The sequence below is a fragment of the Octodon degus genome, unplaced genomic scaffold, assembly GCF_000260255.1.
Source record: "Octodon degus isolate 3935 unplaced genomic scaffold, OctDeg1.0 scaffold00070, whole genome shotgun sequence".
NCBI lineage: Eukaryota > Metazoa > Chordata > Mammalia > Rodentia > Octodontidae > Octodon > Octodon degus.
The window spans coordinates 5,848,838-5,864,644 of NW_004524646.1; the positions used below are offsets into that span (position 1 = coordinate 5,848,838).

A 15,807-nucleotide genomic window follows, 5' to 3' on the forward strand; every position below is an offset into this window, starting at 1 on the left:
GGCTCCTCAGGTAGCAGTGGAGCTCTGAGCTGGGCCCTCAGTGCCCTTGCCCTCCAGTCCTATGAGGAGAGCATCACAGAGGTGCCTGCCAAGGCCATGCCTGTCCCTGAAGTCTTCTCACCATTTCCTGGAAGAGCCACCCTCACTGGTTTGATCTTACTGGAGGCCTGAGCTGCCACCTGAACAGGTGACTCGCAGATCCCCGGTCAAAGCAGCCAGCAGAGCCTCTACTCCTCCTCCTGTAGGGACCTGGGCTCCCCCCCCAGGGGGGCTAGGGCTGTGCTCCCCGCCACTGAGTGTGCCTGCAGGTGGTTTCGGCAGTGGAAGTCCAGCTGTCACACTGAGCAGTGAGTTTCCCAAAACCAGCGCTTGTCCTAGTCATTGCTCCATGCTCAGGCCTGTGAGGCCCAAAGCCCAAGTGTGAATGGTTGGCACTGCTCGCCGTCAACACACGGGGTGCAGCCAACCCCCAGCCTGGCCTGTGCTGATTGCATGACCTGGCACAGACCCCACTTTTGCCTGCGACTTGAGAGCGGCTGTGTTCTAGTGAACCTTCACACGTAGAAACCTTCAGTCTCCCCATGGGTCTGTGCACATGACCAGGGCCTGGCGGAGACAGGCTGGGCTGGTGCAGCCCAGAGCACGCATCAGGAAGTTCACAGCTGCTCTGCAGCCTGTGGCCATCAGGGCCTCTGGCCAGCCCCACAGGTGACAACGGGTCGCAGCCCGTTGGGGTCAGGTAATCTCAGAATCAGGTCCCAACCTGGCCTCACCTGTGTGTGTGTCACTTGCACCATACACACACCCTTATGGGCAGGTGAGCACCCCCATTTTTTTTTACCCCCATCTTATAGATGAGGAAACAGGCTCACAGGGGCTAAGCTACTTGCTCATAACCCCACAGACAGGAAGTACCCCAGAAAGGAGTTACCGATGCAGACTGAATCCAAGTCCCTCTGCCAACATCCAGTACATCCCACCCCACTCAGAGGTGAGAGAGGAAAAAAATCCAAAAAGGAAAGAGGCCAGAGCAGATTTATTTTTCCCTAGATAAATTTTATACAGAATATATTAGAGTCAGGAGTTCTCAGCTTTCACTGAGAGGTCAGACGTTATTGCAATTGTGCCCAGAGGGTGTAAAGGTGTTGGGGAACTTCTAGAATGCTGCCTGTGCTCACAGAGGAATAATCCACGTTGAAATTTAGGGGGCTGCCCTGCATTTGGTGCTCCAGGGCAGGATAAGAGCAGAGGACAGGAATGTGGGGTGATAGGGTGACCTGGAGGACACCTGCCTACTGGAAGCAGCGGCCGGCCTGTCTGGCCTGGTCCTACAGAGGGGACAGCAGAACCAGAGCCATGGGGTGACTTGGAGCCCTGGCCACCCCTCACATGGTGCCTCAGCCTCTCCGCAGTGCCTGCAACTGGTGGGCCACCTTCTCCAGTTCTGCCTCGATGGCTGACAGGCTCTCCAGCTCCTGGTCCTAAGATAGAACATTAAGGGTCACTCTGGGGCTGGGCTTTGTCAGCAGCACCAGGGTCAGTGACCCACATCGGCAAGGTTCCTGGTTAGGTGTGTGGCTTTGCCTGTGAGACTCAGGAGCCTCATCTGTTTCATGGGGACAATGACATCACCCTGTTGGGCTGCTCTGAGGGTTGTAATGCACAAGACAGTGGAGAGAGCTGCCCCTGGTGACCTCAGGGCATGTGAGAAATGCGTCTGGTCCATTTAGCCAACTGGCAACACACGCTGGCGGGGGAGCAGTGGCTGCCCTGGTCACCCAGGCCTGGGTTGGATCTACACTTCAGTCTCCCTCTGGAGGGTGCCAGGAGACTGTCATAGGCTGGGTGCTGTAACAGCCTACACCCACCTGCCTATAGCTGCGCCTGCCTTTGTCCTTGGTCCAGATCTTAGGGGGACCCCAAGTTCTGGCTGCCGGTGTGGTTTAGGGAAGCAAGGGTTCCCCTCTGAGCCCTGCTCCATGACCCAGTGTTACAGAGCATCCAGGCCCTGCAAGCTTGGGCACTGCAAGAGTGTACCTTCAGCCTCAGGGGTGGAGCTCTGAGTGGCCACCTCCCTGGCCTTGACCTATGGGGGCTGTCTTCCTGAGGTCCCCACTGATTTGGAGCTGCCTTGGAACACTTGAGCCCCTGGTTTAGGCACAGCCTTTGTGAGGTCTGTGGAGCTAGTGTCTCCAAGACCCTTGTACTGGGAGGAGGAGGCCCCTGCTTCATTTTGTCCATGAGATGCTAGGGTTCCCACTTCTCCACCTGCCACCTTGGGCTTCCTCTGCTTGTGCAGAAGGGAAGCGAGACGGAAATTCTCCCTGGCATCAGCGGGTGGGGAAGGGGTGTTCAAGGCTGCCTAACCCCTGCTGGGATCGCAGATGCTGTCCCTGTAGCCTGTGCCCCTAGGCTCAGGGGACAAGGACACATGTCCTTTCCCAGCTCCAGTAGCCAAGAAGGGGCCTTCTTCCTCTCAGGCTGCCAACAAGAGCCCAGGCCCAGACGTGGAGAGAGGGTTGGGGTCCAGGGAAGGGTCCACCTCTTCTAAGTGGGCAAAGAACAGCTTTAGGGCATCAGGGCTGTGGACAAAGATGGCCCCCTAGAGTTCCCACTCCTGTCTGGCCCTGTGGCTTGAACTAGGTGCCACCGTAGCTGGCTCCACTTCTCCTGGGGGCTGTAGTCCAGTATCCCTGTACCACCCCATTTAGCTGTCCAAGGGACCTCAGGCAGGGCCAGGTCTTCGAGCTCATGCATGTTGTCATGGTGATAATGAGGTGAACAGAAAGGACTCCTTACCCGCATTTCCTAAGTGGGTGACTGATGAGGCTCAGAGGAAGGCAGTGACCTGCTCAAGGTCACACTGCCAGGACAAGGATGAACCCAGATACACTGGCAGATGTCTACCCTCACTACCCATTCAGCACACCCTGGGGCCAGCTGGACCTGTCATATCCCTCAGTGGGACCAGGGCCTCATATCTGGGTGGGGCCCACACTCCTGGAGCCTGGCCCAGGGCTGCCTCCCACCCATACCAACCTCTGCTCTGCGGTTGGCACTGCCCTCCTCTTCCTTCTTCTCCTCAGGGAAGCCACGGGCCGGGAGGGGCAGGCCAGCCTCGACGCTGTCCTCCCGGGAGGATGGCCTCCAGCCTTGACGAAGCTGTGGCCCAGAGCCCCGGAAGCCATAGGCCCGGGTCCTGAATGAGAGCTTCATGGAGCGGTCAGGGTCATCCTCCTCGTCCTCCCCCTCCAGCCGCTTCTCGGCTGCCAGCTCCTTGGCCAGCTGGTCCATCTTGCTCCAGCGCTTGGTGTCCTCCCACTCCCTGGAGAGCCGCTCCTCCTCCTGCTCCAGCTCCCCACTCTTCCCGCCCCGGAAGGGGCCTCGAGGGGCCCCTGCCATCTCCTCCTGCTCCTGCTCCCCCTTCCCCTCGGGGGGCCGAGCCTCCTCAGTCCCGGTCTTCCCAGCTCCATTGACAGCCAAGGCCTCAGAATGACCTGGAGCAGGTGGTGACAAGAGCAGGAAATAAGCAGAAGCTGCCATTTTTCCCAGGGTCTGCCACTCCCGGGGGCCACAGATGGGGTCTCAGAGTGCAGCCTACTCTCTCCACAGGAACCCCTCAGAGGAAGGAGCCATCTTGCTGCCATATTTGCAAGACCCTCTCAGCTCAAAGGGGTGGGGAAGCCAGTGCCCATCTTTTCCTCTAGACCCTCTCCTCTGGAGCCCTGGGCCCAGCCTGGAGGGGCCCCTCAGATGGGCCCTGGAGGAGCCGACACTGTCCTGGATTGGCCTTCACCTACCTGCCACACTCTGTCTGTTCTCAGAGCCCACCGGCCATCCATCCTGCAAAGCCTCTGGGCTCCCAGGTTGGAGATGGCTGTGGGCAACAGTGGGAGGTACACAGCTTGGGGGTCAGGCAAGCCAGGGTTGGAATCTCAGCTTTCCCTATCCATGAGCTCTACGACCTTGGGCAAATTCCTTAGCTTCTCTGAGTCTCGTGGGCCCCTTCTGGAAAATGGAGATTATACCTTTTCCTTTGGATGGCAATGAAGGTGGCATGAGAAGATGGTGTGCATGAGGAATGAGGACCCCTCCACCTGCCCATCTCCCAGCCATGTGGGTAGAGGTCCCTGTCATCCCACGTACTGTCGCCCTTCTGGATCTCCTTGCTGCTGAGGTCCTGCTGGGAGTTCAGTGCCGCAGTGGGGTCCTCCTCCCTAGGCACAGCCTTCGTTCCAGTCTCCTCCTCCCCCTCGTCCTCTTCCTCCTGATCCTCTTCTTCTCTCTTTGCCGGCCGCCCTTGCTCTGTGCCCAGGCCCTCCTCACTGTCCTCTAGAACCTGCGCAGGGCTCTCAGTGTCCCCCACAGGCTGCAGGTCTGGATGTTTCTCGCTGGGGAGGCTGGCCGGTGAGGGGGTGCTGAGTGCCGACGTCCCCTTCCCCTCTTCCTCACTGAGGGTCTGCTTGCTGCCTGAGATCATGGACCCCTGGCCAGGTTCTGGGAAGGCCCGGGGCCCAGCTTCTGTGGCTTTGCTGCTCTTCTCCTCCTCAGCATCCCCTCCTTGTTCTGTGGCCTCCCTGGGGGATACTGCCTCTGTCACCTCTGCAGAAACAGCAGGACAAAGTCAGGCCCCGAGGACCAGGCTGCATGCAGGGCCTCCCCAGAGGCCAATTTCAGATCTGAGTCATCAACTGGTTTGGCTGCTGGGAAGTGTAGCCCAAGAGAAGCCTTCAGGTTCCCCTTCTGTGGCTGGGCTTGCGCCATACACACTCAGATGGCGTCTCTTTAAGTCTGCCTCTTAAAACAGGTGTGATTTAAAAAGTAAAAACCAATCCCCCAAATCAGCAGACCTGGAAAATAACCCCAGAGGACTGCAATCTGAGCTACACCTTTGGACATGAGCTGAACTGTTCTGTGACTTTGGGAAGATCGTCCAGCCAGGTAGCGCCCCAAGTGGGCACAGGGTGACAGCTGGGCCAGCGTGTGGACAGCCAGCCACGCTGCCACACTGCAGTGCCACTGTGACCCAGCTCTGAGAAACCTGCTTAAGCTTGTGGTTTGCCTTACTTTATGGCTCATCCTGGAGGGTGGCTGTGTGACAGGGCATCACAGTGCCTGAGCCACGACCTCTGTGACTCCTGAGAACTCTGGTTTCCAGAATGATGACCTGGTTACTGAGGTTCTGCACTTGCTCCTCCAGCTTCGCCATTCTAAGGTGCGACAAAGCTCTGTAGGAGCTCTGAGGAGGGCCTCAGGTGGACCCGGGGTGGGCGCTGCCACCTGCTGGGCCAGAGGGAGACTTTCTGCCCTACAACGCCAGCCCTGGGGTGGGCAGGCAGGACCCAGATTCAAATCCTTGTGGTGGTGCTTACCTGGGGCAAGAGACTTAATCTCTCTTGGCCTCAGTTTCCTCATGTGCCACCATTCAGGACTTAAAGGAGATGCTCTGGGCTTTACCAACTCCCCTCCCACTTCCAGCCAGCTGAGGGCCACTGACCTTCCTGTCCGGCCTTGTCGCTGCGGGTCCCCACCACCTCTGAGAGCTCTTCCTCGAAGCTGCTGTGCTTCCTCTGCTGCTGTGCTCTCTCCTTGGTCCCTGGTGGGGAGGAGGAGGAGGAAGAAGTCCACTTGGTCCAAGCCATCACCCCTGCCTGGTGGACAGAAGGGCCCAGTCCCCAGTGGACTGTACAAGCCAGGTGCATCCTGTCAGGCCTGCCCAGTGAGACACCAAGGGACCCAGGCCCATCAGGAGTTCAGGCCAATCCCTGCAGCTGCACCTGAGCCCAGGGCCGTCACCTGCTGCTGTGACCCTCGGGCACCCCTGTCTGCATCATCCCAAGATGCTGCTGCCTCATCTGACTGTTCCCCACCTGTGCTTGCTCCTGGATGCTGGCTCTTTCCAGCTGGCTCTGCAGCTGGTGATGCGGATTTGGGGGAGGCTGTGGGCCAGCCCTGGCCTGAGACAGATGTGGACTGTAGTCCTCACCTAGCCATTACATAGCTTGGGGACCCGGGGCAACACAGGCTCCCCAGGATCCGATGTTCCTCTCTAATCAGTGTTGACGCAGGTAGGGACTATGATAGAGGCAGGTGTATCCAGGCTTGCAGGGCCCATGACAGAGTTGGGAGGCTGAAAGCTGAAGATATGCACAGTACTCATATGATGGAAACAGCCCCGTACTTGTGCACAGTATGCGGCGTGTACCGGAGATACACGTATACGTACACGCGTGTGTGCAGATGCTTCCAGGCACATTGCCTCCGGTGGTCTTCCTTGATATGATATTTAGTTATTAAATGTAAGCTACCTTTCCAATGCCTAATTTTTATATTTTATTTTTTTAATGTATTTAGGACAGGGTCTCACTACTTAGATCGGACTCATAGTGATTCTCTTGTTTTCAGCCTCCCAAGCACTGGGATTACAGGCTTGTACCACCATGCCCAATCTCAATTGCTGCCTCAGCATGCCCCGGGGGCGGGGCCAGCACAGAATGCCGGGTATCAAACCCCAGCCACTGCTGTCTGCCTAAGCAGGAGCCTTAGTCTGCTGAGCTATCTGGCTGGCCCTCCAACGCCTAATTTTTAAATTATCATAGTATAGAGCTGGGCGTGGTATTACACACTTGGAGTCCCAACAGTCAGGAGGTGGAGGCAAGAGGATCACCATAAGTTTGATGCCGGCCTGGGCTACATAGTGAGTTCAAGGTCAGCCAGAATTACAGGGCAAGAGCCTGTCTCAAAAAGATTATCATAGTGTAATAAGGTATTGAATGCTTAGTTTAAAACAACCCAAACCCAGGGTTGGTGATGACAAAATTCACAGTAGATACTAGCAGCCATACTATGGGCCAGGATCCTGTTTTGTGTTTGTGACAACCACACAGGTGGGGCTTGATAACTGGGGCAAGGCATCCTCCATGGGGGAGGGGGAACATCTACTCCCTCTCCACTAGATTTCTCCCATTCTCACACACAGCCCAGCCCTACAGGGTCCAGAGTGGGGGCTTCCTGGGCCAGAACTGCCCGCATCCCAACCCCCAGGACCTAGACCAGCCCTAAGCGTGGGTCTTCCTTTGGGTCGGAAGCAGGCACCAGACTCACACACAAAGCAGCAGTGGTCCTGCAATCGTTGAAATGGCCACTCCCCTCAGGGAATCGGTTAGGGACAGACAGGGCCACCACTCAGGTTGTTCAATGAGCCAGGGCTGTGCTGTGCCTTCCAGCAATCCTGGAAGGATCTGGGAGAGTGGTGGCTCTGTGGGATGACACTAGCCTAGCTCTCCATCCCAGCAGCCTGTCCAGGCTCTGCTTGAATACTCTCTCAGGGACAGGGGGCTCACCACCTCGTGGTCACTCCATTCTCAGTAGTGTCTGTGGGCTTTCTGAATGGATCACCCTGAAGCACATAATGCAAGTCTGATCTGTGTTTTATGGCAGGTAAGACCCTCCCTTCCCCATTACCCCTTCAGCAGACACTCACAGGTAAAAGGGCCCCTCCTCTCTTGTGATCAATTTGCTTCTCAGCTTACAGAAGAAAGGAATCCTTTCCACATTCTAGACCTGAAAGTACCCTTCACAAATGGCTCATCTCCAGAGGCCATTCAGTATTAGGAAAGCTGCATCTGGTTTTGACAACACCCCTATACTGTGTGACCTTGGACTAGAAACTCAACTCTGGCCCTGGATCTCTCTAATGATATCAGTAGTCGATTGGCCGGGTGGCCCAGAGGACTCACCTTTGTGCTCTGTAACCAAAAAGAAATAACCAGCTGTCCCAGAGGACCTTGTTCAACCTTCCACCCTGAGTTTCTGACTCGGTTACTGGAATGCACCCATAATCATGCGCAGTGGCTGGGAACTACCTTGGAGGGCCAGATCTTGGAGCTCCCTCAGCAAGTTCTGGTGTCGCAGGATGGAAAGGATCCGCTCATCTACGAGGGAGGAGCAGAGTTACGGGTGGATTCCAGAGAGCAGCTGGGAGAGATTACCATCAATGTTTCCAGCTGAGCACAGGGAATTTGTTCTGGAAGCCCAGAGCCATGGTGGTGGCAGGAAGATGGGGTCTTGAGATAACACTGGAAATGAGCTTCTGCATCAGCGAGGCTGGCCACTGTCCCCTCACCCAGACTGCAGCCAGGGGGCAGCCCTGAGGAGGAGGGGTCTCTAAGCTCATTCCCCCCCACTGTGACGGTGCCTGTGCCGTCTGCTCTGTCTGGAGGACCCTTTCTTCACTTGCCCCCTGTGCATTACCAGTACTGCTTTGCAACCCAGATGGGACTGGCTCTACCCAGCAGCTGGCCAGGACTCGACTGTCAGCTTGGAAATATTTGCTCTTTACACCTCTCTCTCTCTCTCTCTCTCTCTCTCTCTCTCTCTCTCTCTCACACACACACACACACACACACTCATTACAGATCCACAGGGTATGCATGCTGACCCTGGCAAGATAGCACACAAGATCCAGACCACAGGAGCTTAGGGTCTGGTGGCTGGCTCTTCCAGCCCTGGCTTTATTCTGCTTAGACTTCCAGCTCAGTGTATTTGTTTTATGGTCCACAGCTCTGGGAGCATAGGAACTGTGACTCCTCAGTACCAGTCTCCTTCAGAGCCCAGTTCAGTGCTGGCCTAGGTAAGCTCTCAGCCAGCAACTAGTGACTTCAATGATTGATTCCATCTAAAGTCGCACACCCGGTCCTCGCCTCCTGGCCCTAGTCTTGGACTCGTACCTCCCTGGAGGATCTCCAAGCACTCCTGGCTGACCGGCATGGGGCTGGGTTTGGACAGCGAGTCAGAAATGACTTCCACAATGCACTTCATCACCTGGAAGACAGCGGAGGAAGGGCTTGGACTGGTCTGGGCAGGAGAACAGAGGGGCATCTGCTTTGGTTTCCAGGAGTGCGTGGGTGCCTGGCTCAGGAGTCCCATTTGCCTTCTTAGCCCAAACGTATCAGCAGCGACAGAAAACCTCTGTGTGCCACTTACCATGTGCCAGGTATCCTGATCACATGGCCGGGCCAGCAGGTGCCCCTCTAGGGGAGATCACAGTGAGGGTGGGCTATGCAGGGGTACTGCTATGTCCTCATCCCAAGGTCATTTCTCCAAGGAGGAGGAAATCTGGGGATTAGCAGGACGTCTTGCAAAGTGCTGCGGCCTTGCAGATGGTTCAGGGTCAGCACCCCAGGGCTGCCCAGAAGACAGCAAAGGCCTTCCCTGGCTCCATCTTATTTCTGGACACCTGGATGATTGTCTCCCAGCACCTACAGCGCTGTCACATGCAGGTAGTGATAGGCTCATGGTCTGGCTCTCCAGTTTTCCATGGGATGAGTCTCCTGGCTGGGTAAGGGACACACACTGGCTACACCTGGGTGCCCATCCCAGGCCGGCAGCAGCCATTTCTCTGCAAGTCTGCTCCAGGGTCTGGCAAGCTGCTGTGAATAACTAGGCACCCGTTCAATGGCTGACCTCTGGTGAGCATGCCAACGTAAGTGTGATTTCCTAGTAGTGTGACCTGGGGAAAGTGACTTACCCTCAGAGCCTCAGGGTCCTCATGTGTCAAATGGGACTGGAGTACCTTCCCACTGCCCACCCAGGAAAATGAGGCACAGGTGGGCAAACACTACACAGTGTGAAGCTCCACACAAGCCCAAGGAGGGCTTCACAGCTTCAGACCTGCACCAACAGCCTAGATCTGAGTAGAGAGGGGAGGTGTCAGACATGTGCCTGGCAATGCTGGTGGGTGGGGAGGCTGTGCCTCCAGGATGCCAAGGCAACCAGTCCGCAGATCCAGGATAGCAAACTGGCAAACGTGCCAGGGTGTGCAGTCGCAGCCTCCAACAGAACATTCAGGTCTGACCTGGCTGCTCTGGTGCCTCTGGACTGCTGAGCATAATATGGCATCCACAGTCGATCACATGTGGCCCTGGCAAGCGGTGCCCAGAAGCCTGTACCCTGGACTCCCTGTAATCTCAGACCTGGTACTGGGCATACCAGATAGCCACCAGTCTGTGAGGACACATTCTCTGAGGCAGGAATTAGATAGGGAGTCCAGGGGGCTGAGAGGTCAAGAAGGACAGCTCTGAGAAGAGTGGGACTTGCAGTGTGCCAAGCACCTCACATCCGTGGCTCCTACTCTTCTCCCCTCCTTCAAGGGAAAAGGAGGAAAGAGCAGGCTCAGAGGAGCTGAATGTTCCTGAAGTTGCATAGCTAGAATGGGTGGTAGCGGTTTAAATTCTGGCCTATGTACAACAATAGGAAATGCAATAAAGCAAACAGGCTGAAACTGTGTTGATGCTTATGGAATAAACCATAACCTCTAGTAGAACAGCACCTAGAAAACGAGGAGTGGACATTTGTGACTCAAGTGGAGATATGTGTGAGTACCAGGCCTAGGAAAGGCCTGGAGACATGGCTCAGATAGGGACAAATTCCAAGTATATCTGGGGTGCAGTGTTCCTTACTGCCAGGGGACCATCCCCATCTCCACACTAGTGTCCCTTATTAAGGCCCTTTCCACGGTGACCCCCACCAGCAGCCCCTCACTAGCAAGAATTCTGGGTGAAGAAGACATAATGAAGAATGTTTTCACCGTGACCCTCTGGGAAAGCTGGTGTTTGAAGGCCTTCTGGGTGCAGGTGTCACTACCAGATCTAAAGGGGGAACAGTAAAGCAAAGGGGGAGGCCAGAGCCAGGCAGGTCTGTGAACAGCCATGACCACAGGAAGCCGCTACCACCCACCACAGCAGGCCTCCTGGACTTGGAGTGTTCTGCACAGTAGACCTGGCACCTGGACTCAGCGGGGAGCACACAGGCCCCTTTGGGTTGCACACAGAGAGAGCTGGGGAAGTCCCCACAGCGGGACAGCAGACAAGCAAGCAATGTTTGATATCTTCTTTTGCAAGCTGTCCCTGGGCTCAGCAGCCGCAGTGCTGGCTCTTGGCTTTGTGCCAGGCTCACTCCTGCAGCTGCCCAAGAACTGGCTGTGAGGTGTCCACCACTGGTGCCTCCTCCCCCATCCCAGGGCATCCCCAGTGCACACTTACCTCGGTGTCCCCTTTAGTCATAGGGCTGTTCACAGGGAGGGCAATGACTGCGAAGAAAACAGAGCACCAGGGGTCACTCTTTTGTACTGAGAGGAGCCCAGGCCTTCCTGACGGGGTTCACGGGACCCATTTTATTCAATGCTGCCCCTCACAACTGTCCCCATCCACTGGAGCGGCCAGGGCTGATTCTGTTTCTCTTCCTCTGGTGCTGCCCCCAGGGGGTAACCCCCAGAGGCTGCGCTGAAAGGCCTTAACCCTCCCCCTGGGGAAGCTCCAGGCAGGAGGGAGGGACGTGCGCGTGCTGGAGGCAAGTGCTAGGAAAACAAGGCCAGCGGTGCAGCAGGGCTGGGGTGGGTATGGCAGCATGGAGAGGGAGACCCCAGAGGTCAGGGTAAGGAGCTGCGGAGAGATGCTACGCAACGGTACGGAGCATCAGAGGGTAGAAAGATGGGACAGGGAGAGGGGTGAAAGGAAAGCGGTGGTGGTCCTCCTCCTTCCCCAATGACCTTGGCCGCCCGCGGGGCGAAGCCGGCGCTGGCCCCGATGCAGCCGAGACGCTGAGCCAGGACTAGGGGTGGGGGCACGAGGCAGCCCACATCCCACGCGGCTGGGAGTCCGGTCGGTGTGTCCCGCGGGGCCTGGGCAGAGGCCACAGTGCGGGACAAGTGGAGGTGGCGCTGTCCGCGGTGCTGAACTCTCGCCGCGCTAGGGGGACGCGTGGACCTCGGGTTCGTGGAGCACCCGGGGACCCTCTCGGCTAAGCCCCCGGCCCGCTCACCTTGCCCGGCGCACAGCAGGAACGCCAGGACAGCGCCGGAGCGCATGGCGAAATCGGGGCGTGGAGCAGCTTGTGGCTTGGGGACCCGCACGGCACCAGGCGAGAGGCTGCTGGACCAGCGGCGGCCAGGGGCGCAGCGTCTTGGCGGGCGAGCGTCCGCGGCTCCGTCGGTCTGCCCGCGAGCCATTACGCGCCGAGCCGGAGTACTGCGGTAGTATTGGCAGCAGCGCCAGTGTGCCCTGCTTATATACCCCCGACCCCGGAAATGACGTCACTGGGCCGCCCCCTGCCCTTTTTCCCCACCCCCAGGGTCCGGCCCCAATTCGCTCCACCTCCAGCCTCACCTCTAGCACCCTCCGGCCCCGCCGCTCTCAGCTGGTGGCACTGACAGCGAAGAGTGTCTGGCTTGCAGGCACAGGGGCCTCAGCTGATCCTCCACCCACCAACGGTTCGACCAATTTACCGCGTGTTGGTGGGCAAGTCGCTCCCTACCCCTGGGCCTTGCGTTTTTCCACGTTGCACCGAGATCCCTCTTTGTGCACGGGGCCAGCTTCCTTCCTTCCTTCCTTCCTTCCTTCCTTCCTTCCTTCCTTCCTTCCTTCCTTCCTTCCTTCCTTCCCAGCTTCCTTCTACTTGGGGTGCACTGGAGACATTCTCCATTCAGGGCACCTCGAAATACCTCGGAGGTCTTGGAGTGACTCGTGGTCCCGTCCACGCCGGGCACCCCTCTCTGGCAACTCAGTTTTGTGCCTTCACAGTTTATCTCTTGAGCCATCATTGCATTACCAGTGCCCAAAGCTGAGCACTCTGGAACAGAGTCGGGCAACTCATAGATGGCTGAGGCACCTCCGAGGTTGAGCCCTTGGGTGTGTGGACTCTGGACCCTGACTGCTCAGCTACACTTTCACCGTGCTGCTCAGCCTCGGTTGGACACCTCTTAATATCAAGCCAGAATAAGTCCTGGGGCATCCACTCGTCAGCCACAGTCCAGCCCTAGGGTCACCCTCTTGCCCCCGGCAGCCTTTGCTGTTTTAGCCTGACTTCCTCTTGAGCGTCTCCAAAGTCTGGGTCTTTGGTATGGAGATGGTTTCCTGGGGTAGAGGGGGGGTTCACTCCATGCTCTGACCATGGTCCTGCATTCACCCTGGGGTCGTATAGGAAACCCCCTGGTCAGAGGTATCTGGTGACAGTGTGGCAGTGACTGGCATCCTCCACAGCCCCTCCTTCCTGGCCCTCTGTGCATTGCTGTCTTTTCTCACTTCCTGACCATTCTTGCCCCTAGACAAGAAAAACTGTGTTGAAATTACCCCATGTATGCATTTGTTCACTTAAAAACTTGCTAAGCACCTCCATGTGCTCATAACAAACATCTTAGCACAGCGCTCAGCTGTTCCAGATGCTTAAGGGTGCAGCAACGAACAACTTGTGATTCCAGCAACTTGGGAGGCTGAGGCAGGAAGATAGCAAGTTTGAGGCCAGCCGAGCGACTTAGTAAGACCCTGCCTACAAATAATAATAATAATAATAATAATAACAACAACAACAATAATAATGCTGGAATATATCTCAGCACTTCCTGGGCTCAATCCCCAGTACCACAATAAATAAATAAATGAATATTTCCAGATAGCTCAGTGGAATAACACACCTGTGTAGGTAGAGTGCAGGGACTGGGGTTTGATCCCCAGCACCACAAGCCATGCCAGGCCCACCCCTGGGTAGCACTGGGAGGCGATTGAGACTGGGCGTGGTGGCGTGTGCCTGTAATCACAGCACTTGGGAGGCTGAAAACCGGTGGGTCACTACGAGTCTGATCTGTGTAGTGAAAACCTGTAGACCCTGTACTAAATACATAAAAAATGAATAAAAATAAAGTACAGTATGTCAGGGAGTGAGAGCACTATAGAGACAAATAAAGTAAGGAAGGAGATGGCCCGACTGGGGAGGAGCAGGGTTATATTTAATTAGAGTGGATCTGAGAAGGTCTCACTGAAGAAGTGACAGTTGATGTTGACAAGGGAGGGAGCCGGAGTGCAGCTAGAAGAGCGCTCCTGGAGGGGGGACAGCCAGGACAAACGCCCAGAGCGGGACTGGGTCTGCAATGCTGAAGGCATAGCAGGGGGTTAGGCATAAGGGACCCGAAAAACACAGCAGAAGAGTCGCAAGTGATTTGTCTCAAAAACCCTAGAGAGGAACATCACCAGCATCCGCACCACCTGGAGACAAGCATCAGTAGTTTTTCTCTTGTCTGTGCTGAAGCAGTTCTGTATTTGAGGTTAGAGGAAGAATAAGTGGCCTCATGCTGTGGGTTACCGTGAACGTGTGCAAGCTTGTGACTGTTCCAGCCTGAGCGTCAGATCATAAATATTTACCTGTGTTGCGTGTGTCGTCATCCGCTGCAATTTCTTTGTGTGCCACAGTTGTTTAATTTGAGGCTAGGTACAGGGTGTTCTGTTTTGGCGTTATAAAGAATGATCATATACACAAAGGTCTGAAGCATTTCCAGTTATTTCAGAAATGAATGCGAGACATATAAGACCAGTAGCCAAAGTGCTCCTGTCGCCCCCTTTCCCCCCACCCCCACCCCCAGGAGATGTGGCAGATCTGGACAGTAAGAAGCACACTGGGACACTTGGCAAAAATCAGTCTCTAGTGAGGATTCACAGAAAGGGACGATTGAACGGCGGCTGCTAAGGATGAGGGTGGGAAAAGAAATGAATTAGGGTTTCATGGAGACAGAGGAGGGTTTTTTTTTGTTGTTGTTTTTGTTTTGAGTCAGGGTCCCTCTGTGTAGTCCAGGCTGGCCTTGAACTTTGTAGCTGAGGCTGGCCTCAAATTCATGTTGATCCTCCTGCCTCAGCCAGAAGAGTGCTAAGATCACATGAATGCACCTCCACACCCAGCACGACAAACACTAGGACAATGAGACAGTTTTGAAGAAGGATGGTGTGACAGACAAAAATCATGAATGCATGCAATGCCTCTGAACATTTAAACACAGTTAGGGTGGTCAATTTTATCATTTTGCCATAATAAAAAGAATCGCTGTTTCTATTGAGCAGAGGAAGGTTCTGCCTCCTGGTATGCAGGGCAGGAGAGAGCAGGACTGGTGTCCGTGCCCCTCCATGGGGCAGATACCATCCACCCCTGGTGTGTCTGGGAGCTCTCTGGGCACCACACCCAACAAAGGGAGAGGGACAGCAGAGCCTGCCAAGTGGTCACCTGGGACCCTAGAGGTGGTTCTTGCTGATGTCCCCTCACCAGCCCTGGTCAGAATGCTGATACCAAGTGAGACCCAGAGCCGCCCTGAGCATCCCTGTGGAGAACCGCAGACTCCTGGCTGCTTCCCACAAGCCACGCCTGAGTCCAACTCATGCGGCAGATGCAGCCAGGACCTGCTGCGCTCCCTTGGTCCTGCAGGACTCTTGACCAAGCTCCCACTACCACGGCCTACCCTTGGAATCCAAAGGCTTTTTATGGAAACGAAGAGAGCTACAGAGAGTTCTCACCTGCCACCCCCACCCCAGGGAGCCCGTGGTGCCCCAGCTTCCCTGCTGCTGGATGGGGTAATTTTAAGGTAGGTTTTCTTCGTCTCATTTCCCAGTGCTTCCCCATGGGATTAAGTTGTTTGCCACGGTGGAGTCTGCCTTGATGGCGTGTACCTTGTCCAGACCCTCTTTCCTTTCCCCATGATTCTTCTTGATGGCCCCAACACACTCTTCTCCCAGGAAATCCTGATAAACCACAGTTGGTCAGTTAAGTTCTTGTCTCAGAGAACCTAGGCTGAGAGCCCGACTGGTGCCAGGCCTGTGTCTGGGTGTGGGTGGTCTGACAGCTCCTCGCCCTCTCAACGGGCCTGGGTCCTGCAGCTGTGCCCTGCTCTTCTGGCCTCTCCTCTTCTCAGACCCTGACAGATTTCTGCTGTCTCCCTGGAGCTAGGACTTGATTGTCCTTTGGGTTAAGTTAGAGGGTGGCTCTTTGGATACC

The 15,807-nt window shown here is 56.0% G+C and overlaps 1 protein-coding gene across 2 annotated transcripts; it reads right to left on the minus strand.

Moving 5' to 3' along the window:
- Positions 1–1,144: 1,144 nt before the first annotated feature.
- On the minus strand, positions 1,145–11,890 carry Chga (chromogranin A). 2 transcript variants are annotated; one of them, XM_004635155.2, is made up of 8 exons: positions 11,821–11,890; positions 11,043–11,089; positions 8,730–8,823; positions 7,866–7,934; positions 5,498–5,596; positions 4,147–4,602; positions 3,040–3,497; positions 1,145–1,481 (listed from the first exon to the last, which is right to left on the minus strand). In XM_004635155.2, exons 1-8 carry the CDS (start codon positions 11,864–11,866, stop codon positions 1,398–1,400), a joined length of 1,353 nt encoding a protein of 450 aa, XP_004635212.1. In that variant the 5' UTR covers positions 11,867–11,890; the 3' UTR covers positions 1,145–1,397. The 2 variants fall into 2 exon arrangements, with proteins under 2 accessions (XP_004635212.1, XP_012371041.1); XM_012515587.2 differs by lacking the exon at positions 4,147–4,602.
- Between the last annotated feature and the right edge of the window lie 3,917 nt (positions 11,891–15,807).

Bases quoted from the DNA above. Each gene is read 5' to 3' on its own strand.
- Chga (XM_004635155.2), bottom strand. From the start codon at position 11,866: ATGCGCTCCGGCGCTGTCCTGGCGTTCCTGCTGTGCGCCGGGCAAG. The intron at 8,824-11,042 runs GTAAGTGTGCAC...GCTGTCTTCCAG, and splicing joins TGACTAAAGGGGACACCGAG to GTGATGAAGTGCATTGTGGA. The intron at 4,603-5,497 runs GTCAGTGGCCCT...CTGTTTCTGCAG, and splicing joins CGACAAGGCCGGACAGGAAG to AGGTGACAGAGGCAGTATCC.